General features: G+C 40.7%; 1 protein-coding gene across 1 annotated transcript; it reads left to right on the forward strand.

Annotated features, from left to right (window-relative positions):
• Positions 1-139: 139 nt before the first annotated feature.
• Positions 140-6,401, forward strand: LOC112251580 (histamine H3 receptor-like). The gene is made up of 3 exons (XM_024422557.1): positions 140-846; positions 1,312-1,478; positions 5,544-6,401. Exons 1-3 carry the CDS (start codon positions 594-596, stop codon positions 6,399-6,401), a joined length of 1,278 nt encoding a protein of 425 aa, XP_024278325.1. The 5' UTR covers positions 140-593.
• Positions 6,402-9,707: the final 3,306 nt, after the last annotated feature.

Genomic DNA, 9,707 nt, shown 5'->3' on the forward strand with positions numbered 1-9,707 from the left:
CTCAATCCGTGTAAGATTTATTTTCTCAGGCTACCTCGATAAAAAAAAAAAAAATCCAGCCATCATTATATTCAATGGTTTTATTCCAAGTAGAATACTTTTTCAATCAGAATATTCTGTTTCGTTTTCCATGCACATCCAGTCTACACTCTTCAGTGACAATTCTTGCTCCCGCGCAGGGCAGCGAACAGTAAATGCGCTACAAAGAACCTACTAGATATACCGTTGCGCGCTGTAGGTTAATTTAGTTTTCCATAATACCATAGACGCACCCTTCTCAATTGCACACTGAATTCAACGCGCTCGCGTCGCTCACTAAAAAGTAGCACATAAAGCCGAACCTATGCTCCCGTAACCCGCCCGGTCACCTTTGAGGACAGGATAAATCACGTCATCCTGCACGACAACAGACACTGACAAATATAGTTTTAAATCTGTCGGAAGAAATTCCTTTCATTCAGAAGTCAGCTTTAATTTTCAAGACGACTTTCGTATTCGCTTTTCTGCGTCTCTTTTAACATATATATGGACATCACATTGATTAGTAGTTTCATAACGAAGGCAAGTGTAATGGTTTTATTATACGATTAACTATGGGTGCTAATATCCTGGAATCTAATATAAGCACCAACTTCACTCCCGGCGGCTACTCGGGGACAGTCCACGAAACTGGAGCGGCTCACCCGGGCTATATGATGGTGATTCTTGCCGTGCTTATGATTATTCTGGTAGTCGTGGTTGTGGCTGGCAACGCACTTGTTATCCTGGCTTTCATTGTTGACAAGAGCCTACGAAATCAAAGCAACTACTTCTTCCTCAACCTGGCCATTTCTGATTTTCTTGTTGGTGAGTAGTCTATTTTATTTATATATCCTGTCTGTGGGTCTGCTATCTAATCTATTTGTCTGTCTAGTATGGCTCTGGTGATAATGCCATTTTTTTGTTCATTAAGCTATATAAGACAGTGTCAAGTGCCATCATAATGGACAATAATTGTGGAAAGTAAAGAAATTGTTTTTTTTGCATTAACTTTGAAAGAATCTTAGCAAAAGGTTTTCCACAAGGACATTTATAACAGATTTATAGAGCTCTTGAATAATTGATGGTTCATGAATGCAAATTAAAACCCAACACACCTTTGGTAATAATTTTTCACACACAATGCTGCCAATTACTTTTCACACATAATGCTGCCACTTGCCAGCAGGCTTGTTTAGAAATTAATTTGCTGTGAAAATGAATTCTGGCATTGATTATGGAGCTATGGACACATTGTTCGGGGTTCAGTCTATACACAGTGTGTCCTTGCAGGTGCATTCTGCATCCCTGTATACATCCCCTACAACCTGACAGGCCGCTGGGTGCTGGGCAGAGGTCTCTGTAAGCTGTGGCTCCTCATGGACTACTTGCTCTGCACTGCCTCTGTCTTCAACATAGTCCTCATCAGCTATGACCGGTTCCTCTCCGTCACCAGAGCAGTGAGTATAGAGAGCTACCGTGCCACATGCAGGCATGCATGCACAACGTGCACACATGCACCCACATGCACGGTAACATTTGAAATGCTGTTTCAAATGCAGGTACTGCATGTTTTACTGTTCATATGGCCCTCCTGCCACCACGCAGCTGCTTTACAAGGCCCATTACCAATACAGAGGTACTGCAGAATGGTTTGACAGTCACTGCCAGTAGGACTAAAGGTTGACTCAGCGACGTGACATAGATGCAGAAAGTAAACGGCATGGGTCAATTTCCGCAAAAACTAAGAGCGTTGAACCACGAGGCTCAAATTCTCCACTGAAGCAAACCCGTGCACATGTAAAGATACTGTGTGTGACCGTGTGAGAGCCAAGTATTGCATGTCTCATCTCATCTGAGTCTACCTTTAATACGTGTCTTGATAGGATGCACCGTGTTGCGGTGGCACTGACTCTGAATGAGCTCTGTTGGAAGTCCAGACAAAGTGGCTCGGTCCTTGTCGACCAGCGTGCTACTCTTTGATCTTCATCTGCTTTTGGGATGCAATCCCTGGATACTCTGGTCTGAATACTAAACTGGACATTGCTTTATCAATCGTATTGAGGTCTCCCTTGTAAAATACCTCAACGTCCTGGATAAATAAAACATATTATACCCCCTATGTTTTGGGGGGGTCAGTGAAGCTAAAACTTTTCATTTGTCTCCATACTCCAGCATTTTGGATTTGAGATCAAATGTTTTATATGATGCGACAGTACAGTGTCACATTTTATTTGAAGGTATTTTCATACACATCTGTTTTACTGTTTCGAAACCAATGCAATTGTATCTAGTCCCCCTATTTGAAAGTGTCAAGTATTTGGACAAATTCACTTGTAGTGTATACATTTAGTCAAATGTTTAGTATTTGGTCCCATATTCCTAGCACACGATGACTACATCAAGCTTGTGACTCTACACATTTGTTGGATGTATTTGCAGTTTGTTTTGGATGTGTTTCGGATTATGTTGTGCCCAGTAGAAATGAACGGTAAATATTGTATTGTCATTTTGGAGTCACTTTTATTGTATAGAATGTTTTTGAACAAAATGAATGTGGATGCTACCATAATTACGGATAGACATGAATGAATCGTGAATAATGATGATTGAGAAAGTTACTGATGCACAAAGATCATACCCCCAAAACATGCTAACCTCACACCATTACCAATAATGGGAGATTATCATTTTTTGGTGGGGGTATGCTATTTATGCCTCTGTAACTTTCTCACTCATCGTTATTCAGGATCTGTTATCATGGTAGCAGCCATAGGAAGTAGGGGAGCTGCCGCATCGCCTGGAAAATCAGAATAAACAAATAATAATAATAAATTATTAAAAATCACATGAGTGCCTAGGGCCTAGGGTTGCAAAGAGTCGGAAACTTTCCAGTAATTTTCTGGAAATTTTCCATGGGAAGTTCAGGATTATGGGGTTATGTTCGGGAACTTTGGAAATTTTGCTTAAATTCATCAAAAAGTTAGCTTATAAGAGTGAAACTTTTTTTGTGGGATAAACAAGGCAATTCTAGGTCTTCTGGCATATTTTGATTTCACTGCAGCTAATGTAGAAGGAAAAGCTGTGTACATTTGCAAATACTGTGTCAAATCATATGTGAAGAATGCAACAAAGATGCAGACTCATCTGGCCAAGTGCATAACGTTCCTTCAGCTCTCACAACAAGCAACCTCTGACAAAAGTCCCTCTACTTCTATTCGAGGTGAAAATGATGACCTTCAAATTGGGGACTAGATACATAAAGTGCTTTAATTTCTAAACGATAAAACAGATATGTATGAAAATACCCTCAAATAAAAGGTGACATTCTGTACTGTCGCCTCATATAAAACATTTGGTGTCAAATCCAAAATGCTGGAGTACAGCTTTTACTGTCCAAATATATACATAGGGGTGTGTACTTCATATATATTCCATGTGACTATGCAGAGCATTCAGAAATGTAATGTTAACTAAATAGTTTTGTTGCCCTATGAAGGGGCACTCTCTAAGGATGATATCATAGCCCAATCTCTCTCAACCATTCATCTTAAATGCTAGTTTTGGCCAATCAATATTGTTCATGACAATACAAATATTGATATTTCTTACACAGCACCAGCAAGACTGCCACCTTATTGTGACCCCAGAGGGGTTTTGTCACTTTGTAACTGCTGTAGTTAATTTCCTTGTGGAATTTAATATGAACTATTATATATGCACTCACCCACCTAGACAGAAGACACTGATTAATGAACCCAAGGGTTCATGCAACAGGCAGTCTTTACAAACAGTTTACTGAAGGACATGGAAACAACATTACTTTTAATGGAAGTACGAGGAGAAACTTTGATGAACATGCTCAGGGAGGCAAGTCGACTAGTTATGTCCTAATGTAAATGCTGCTGTGTACTTTCACAAGTTAAACAAAGCACATTTGAATCAATGCTCTTTGTAGTTTTTACATTTACATAATTTAGCTGATACTTTTATCCAGAGCAATTAGGGTAAAGTGCCTTGCTCAAAGGCACATCAACAGATTTTTTTACCTAGTCAGCTCAGGGATTCGAACCAGTGACCTTTCGGTTACTGGCCCAATGCTCTCAATGGCTAGGTCACTTGAATTTTTTGATTTGAAGACTAATGCAAAATAGTCAATTGTTTTGGTGGAAAATGTATTGTTTGATGTACTTTCTTAGAATATGTCTCCAATCTATTTTCTGTTTCGGTCATTTGCTTATCAGCACAGTGGCTTCCTGAGAGAGGAACGAAATGCAGATAGTATTAAAGCTATGTTTATGTAGTATGTTGATGTAGATATTCAAAGTCTCTATAAGTATAGTAAAGAACATGCAGAACATCTGTGACTGGTAGGTATCAGTAGGTTCTCGATTTTGGGTATGTAAAGGGTCACTATACTTTATCTGGAGCTGCATAAGTGAATGTGTCATACAATATTTTATTATAATAAAATATCGTTATTTACATTCAAACATTCTACAAAGTTTAAAAGGGTACTTTACAGTGGTTGTAAAGTTTTCTAGCGGAATATCTTTCTGGTTCCCTGATTAACAATGAATGCATATTAATACATAATAAAACAAGTACAGTACAGTGCTGCATGCAGTGTTTGATAATGAGTTACAATGATGGAAAATAACCCCTGTCTGTAGAGTGTATGTTTGATCTTGTTATTGCTCCCAGTGCTCACAGTCTCCATGATTGACAGCAAAGTCAGTATACCTAGACGCAGCCATGACAAACAACAAAGTCAAGTTGTTCAGTTTGATGACATTGATTTTGATGACATCTCAGCAATTGTTGTTTATTTGATCGCCAGGAAAAAGACTGCGATAGACAGAGGTAGGTGGGGAATCGGGGACAGAGAACGGGAGGTGAAGATGAACAAAGCAAACAGAGAGATAAGGTGAAATGGAAATGGAAGGTGAAAAGCTCATTCCTGGGTGAAGAGAATGGTGAAGATGAGAGGGAGAGAGAGAGCAGACAGACAGATGTGCCTCCACACTCTCCTGTATTATTATTCAGTATCACACTCAGCCTAAAGCTCTCCTGCTCCTCTGGCTTCACTGACACACCATGGAGGAGGGGCTCTTGAACCCTATCACCCAAGGAAATAATACCTCCCCCATAGGTCCAAATAAGACCTTAAAGTAATGGATCCAATACACCTTTACAAATGTTTATATTTATTTTACCTTTATTTAACTAGGCAAGTCAGTTAAGAACAAATTCTTATTTTCAATGACGGCCTAGGAACAGTGGGTTAACTGCCTTGTTCAGGAGCAGAACAACAGATTTTTATCTTGTCAGCTTGGGGATTCAATCTTGCAACCTTTCTGTTACAAGTCCAACGCTCTAACCACTAGGCTACCTGCATTGAGAGACATGGAATTGATTATGCAGTTTATTACATCTATATTTTTAAAAAATATGGTGATATTATTATTAAATGTTACTGTGAGGTTTTGTATGCTATTTTTCTCACTTCACTTCTCTACTTCCAGGTGAAATATAGAGCTCAGCGGAGCATGACCCACCATGCTGTGGTGAAGATGGTGGCTGTGTGGGTGTTGGCCTTCCTTCTCTATGGCCCTGCCATTATCTTCTGGGAGCTGGTTGTGGGTAAAAGCATCGTCCCTGCCGACGAGTGTTTCGCTGAGTTCTACTGCACCTGGTACTTCCTACTCAGTGCATCTACGTTTGAGTTCTTCACCCCCTTTATCTCTGTGACCTTCTTCAACCTGTGCATCTACCTGAACATCCAGAGGAGGAACAAGAGCAGGGCTATCCGTAAGGAGGACACCAAGGCACACAGGGACAGGGGCAGTCTCAGGGACGGGGGCGCTACCTTGTCTGTGTTTTTTGTCAAGACTCGCAAGGTGTCATCGAGCGAGCCAACCGCTGTTTCAGAGGTGATAGAGGAGGACGAGGAGCTGTCGCCATCCTCCAGTGGGGAGCCCAACAGCGGACACACCTTCATTCAGAGAAAGAAGGGCCCTTCCTGCAGGAAAACGTCCAGGCTCCTCCAATTCCAGGCCCCCATCGTGCCATCCAGCAGGAGCTCAGAGGGCTCCCGCCTCTCCCGCGACAAGAAGATTGCCAAGTCGCTGGCCATTATAGTGTGCATTTTCGGGATCTGCTGGGCACCTTACACCCTACTGATGATAATACGAGCGGCCTGTAGCGGGCGATGTGTGGAGCACTACTGGTATGAGGTGACATTTTGGCTCTTGTGGCTGAACTCTGGTATTAACCCTTTCCTTTACCCTCTCTGCCATAGCAGCTTCCGAAGGGCTTTTGCTAAGATACTGTGCCCCAAGCGTCAGTCTGTCCAACCTCACATTGAGAACCAGTCTTGCTAGTGATGCAACGTATGGCTGGCTGGGAGTCACTGGAGTGAGAAGACTACTGCAAATGGATATGGATTTTTTTCCTCAGGCATTGTGGAATGTTGTGTACATAGCTCAGCCATGAATAGGAGTGTGAAACCCTTTTTTAGATACTCACTTTGGTCTTTGTTATTCAAATATGATAGAAAAAATGTTATTACTGATATCCCTGTTTTTTTGTTTCAGACACATCAAATGCTTCTATGTGCCAAGTTTGAAACTTGCACTTAGAGGGTAAAACCAAGTGTTTGTATTTACATTTCAGAAGTGAATCTACATATACTGTACTATTGAAATACTAGTTGTTGTAGATATATTTGTTGTGTTGTTGCTAATGCATTCGGGTGTGAATAGCGTAGGTGCAGATGCTCCTAGGACTGGGAGGAAATCTCAAATCTTATCAGTGCTTCGTGTCTCTGCCAGTTATAGATCTGAATGGTACTGGTATACTTGTAAATGTGCTTTGTAGAAAAAGATTTTCACTGTTATTTTCAGTGAAATGTGAAAGAATAGTTCAGTGTAATACCAAATCAAGTGTTCCTTGGTGTGTGTGATTTCCATGTGTTTACCCCTACTTCTACATCACTTTGTTGCGAACATGGTGATGACACAGAGGTAATATACAGATGTAGGATCTTAATTTGAGCCAGTTTGCTAGAGCAGGAAAATAATAATGCAGCAACAGGAAATGTGAATGATGATGCAAATTATAATTAATGGACATTTAGGTAGGGGTTCATACATTTTTCATAAGGGTAAATCAAGTCTTCAATTTCAATGTGGAAATTACAAACTTCAGAAGCCTTTTTAAACCTTTTTTAAATAGTGGGTTCTGTACTAATGTTAAAGAAAGGCTGAGGCAGTGATACTTTATGAATAAATATATTAACTAAATAATAAAAAGTCTAAGGATGGTGCTACACCATCTGGCATAAAAAGAAAAGGGGACAGTTTGATGCAAAGTCTTTAAATAAAGGTTAGAATCTAATAACAATAAAGGTTTAAAAAAAATAAGGGTTAGAAAATCTACACACAATACCCCATAATGACAAAGTGAAAACAGGTTTTTAGAAATTGTTGCAAATGTATTACAACTCAGAAATACCTTAGTTACATAAGTATTCAGCCCCTTTTCTATGAGACTCGAAATTGAGCTCAGCTGCATCCTGTTTCCATTGATCATCCTTGAGATATTTATACAACTTGGAGTCCACCTGTGGTAAATTCAATTGATTGGACATGACTTGGAAAGGCACACACCTGTCTATGTAAGGTCCCACAGTTGACAGTGCATGTCAGAGCAAAAATCAAGCCATGAGGTCGAAGGAATTGTCCGTAGAGCTCCGAGACAGGATTGTGTCGAGGCACAGATCTGGGGAAGGGTACCAAAACATTTCTGCAGCACTGAAGGTCCCCAAGAACTCAGTGTGGCCTCCATCATTCTTAAATGGAAGAAGCTTGGAACCACCAAGACTCTTCCTAGAGCTGGCGGCCCGGCCAAACTGGGCAATCAGAGGAGAAGGGCCGTGGTCACTCTGACAGAGCTCCAGAGTTCCTCTGTGGAGATGGGAGAACCTTCCAGGACAACCATCTCCGCAGCACTCTACCAATCAGGCCTTTATGGTATAGTGACCAGACGGAAGCCACTCCTCAGTAAAAGGCGTATGACAGCCCGCTTGGAGTGTGCCAAAAGGCAATGAGAAAAAAGATTCTCTGATCTGATGAAATCAAGATTTAACTCCATGGCCTGAATGCCAAGAGTCACATCTGGAGGAAACCTTGCATGGTTGTGGCAGCATCATACTGTGGGGATGTTTTTCTGCGGCAGGGACTGGGAGAATAGCCAGGATTGAGGCAAAGATGAACAGAGCAAAGTACAGAGAGATCCTTGATGAAAACCTGCTCCAGAGCGCTCAGGACCTCAGACTGGGGTGAAGGTTCACCTTCCAACAGGACAACAACCCTAAGCACACAGCTAAGAGAATGCAGGAGTCTCTGAAAATCCTTGAGTGGCACAGCCAGAGCCCGGACTTGAACCTGATTGAACATCTCTGGAGTGACCTGAAAATAGCTTTGCAGCAACACTCCCCATCCAACCTGACAAAGCTTGAGAGGATCTGCAGAGAAGAAAGGGAGAAACTTCCCAAATACAGTTGTGCCAAGCTTGAAGTGTCATACTCAGGAAGACTCTTCAACAAAGTACTGAGTAAAGGGTCTGAATACTTATGTAAATTTGATATCAGTTTTTAAATTTTAATACATTTTAAATAATTTCTAAAAACCTGTTTTGCTTAGTGATAGTGTGTGTAGATTGATGAGGTGAAAAAAATATTTAGAATAAGGCCGTAATGTAACAAAATGTGGAAAAAGTCAAGGGGTCTGAATACTTTCCGAATGCAAAGTATATAACAGTCTTTTTACTATAGGCAAGATCAACACTGATAGCAGCAAACATGTATGGCAGCAAGACTTTGGGGTGACCATCGCTAATTGTGAATAGGAAGCTATTCTTGCCAATGCAAAGAAAATATGTTGTTCCTACACAACTCATCAGCTACAGTTTAAGATGTAAATATGACCCTGCATGTTTTGGGGTATGTCCCAAATGTAAGCAGCAGAAAGGTACTAATGCACATCTCATCTGGTACTGTCCTATTGTTAAAGATTTCTGAAAAGAGGTGAAAAGGGCAATTTCAAATACTTTGGGCTCTCCAATTGGTTTACAGCCTCTCCAATACCTTCTGCGTCTACACTCAGCTAACCCTGCACTGAAATGTCATAAAAACTATTTGATCTAATGTGCTACGCTGCTAGATTAACAATTTTTCAATCATGGATAGATGACACTAAACCAAAACAATTCCTGGTGGCTCAGAAATCTGTTATGGTTGTTTCCCCTGGAAAGACTGACTTTTGTCCTGAAATGACGTTGAACCAAGGTGGAATAGATGTTGAATTGACGTCTGTGCCTATTGAGTTGATGAGATTTTTGCATATCTGGAGCCCTATAGGTTCAATTTATAGGAGAACAGTGTGTGAATATATTGTTGAAGGGGATTGCCAACCCATAACCCACCAAGCCTCTGAGTGTTGCTGTTTTGGTACCATTGGAAATCAGTACTTTTAATAATTTGTTTGGGCGGGAAGTGGAATAGGGAGAGGGATGGGAAATTATTAGGACATTGAAATAAGCTTTTTCTTTATCATGGAAGCACATTTGTCAAAAATTAAAACGGTAGATTACAGTGACATTGCTATTTTTTGTTCGTTTTTTTGTCC

The sequence above is a fragment of the Oncorhynchus tshawytscha genome, linkage group LG05 (genome assembly GCF_018296145.1).
Source record: "Oncorhynchus tshawytscha isolate Ot180627B linkage group LG05, Otsh_v2.0, whole genome shotgun sequence".
In the NCBI taxonomy this organism is placed as follows: domain Eukaryota; kingdom Metazoa; phylum Chordata; class Actinopteri; order Salmoniformes; family Salmonidae; genus Oncorhynchus; species Oncorhynchus tshawytscha.

What these genes read in the sequence shown, in the direction of transcription:
- LOC112251580 (XM_024422557.1), top strand. Translation starts at nt 594, where the DNA reads ATGGGTGCTAATATCCTGGAATCTAATATAAGCACCAACTTCACTCCC. An exon ending in CATTTCTGATTTTCTTGTTG is followed by an intron (nt 847 to 1,311) that starts GTGAGTAGTCTA and finishes GTGTCCTTGCAG; the next exon opens with GTGCATTCTGCATCCCTGTA. An exon ending in TCCTCTCCGTCACCAGAGCA is followed by an intron (nt 1,479 to 5,543) that starts GTGAGTATAGAG and finishes CTCTACTTCCAG; the next exon opens with GTGAAATATAGAGCTCAGCG.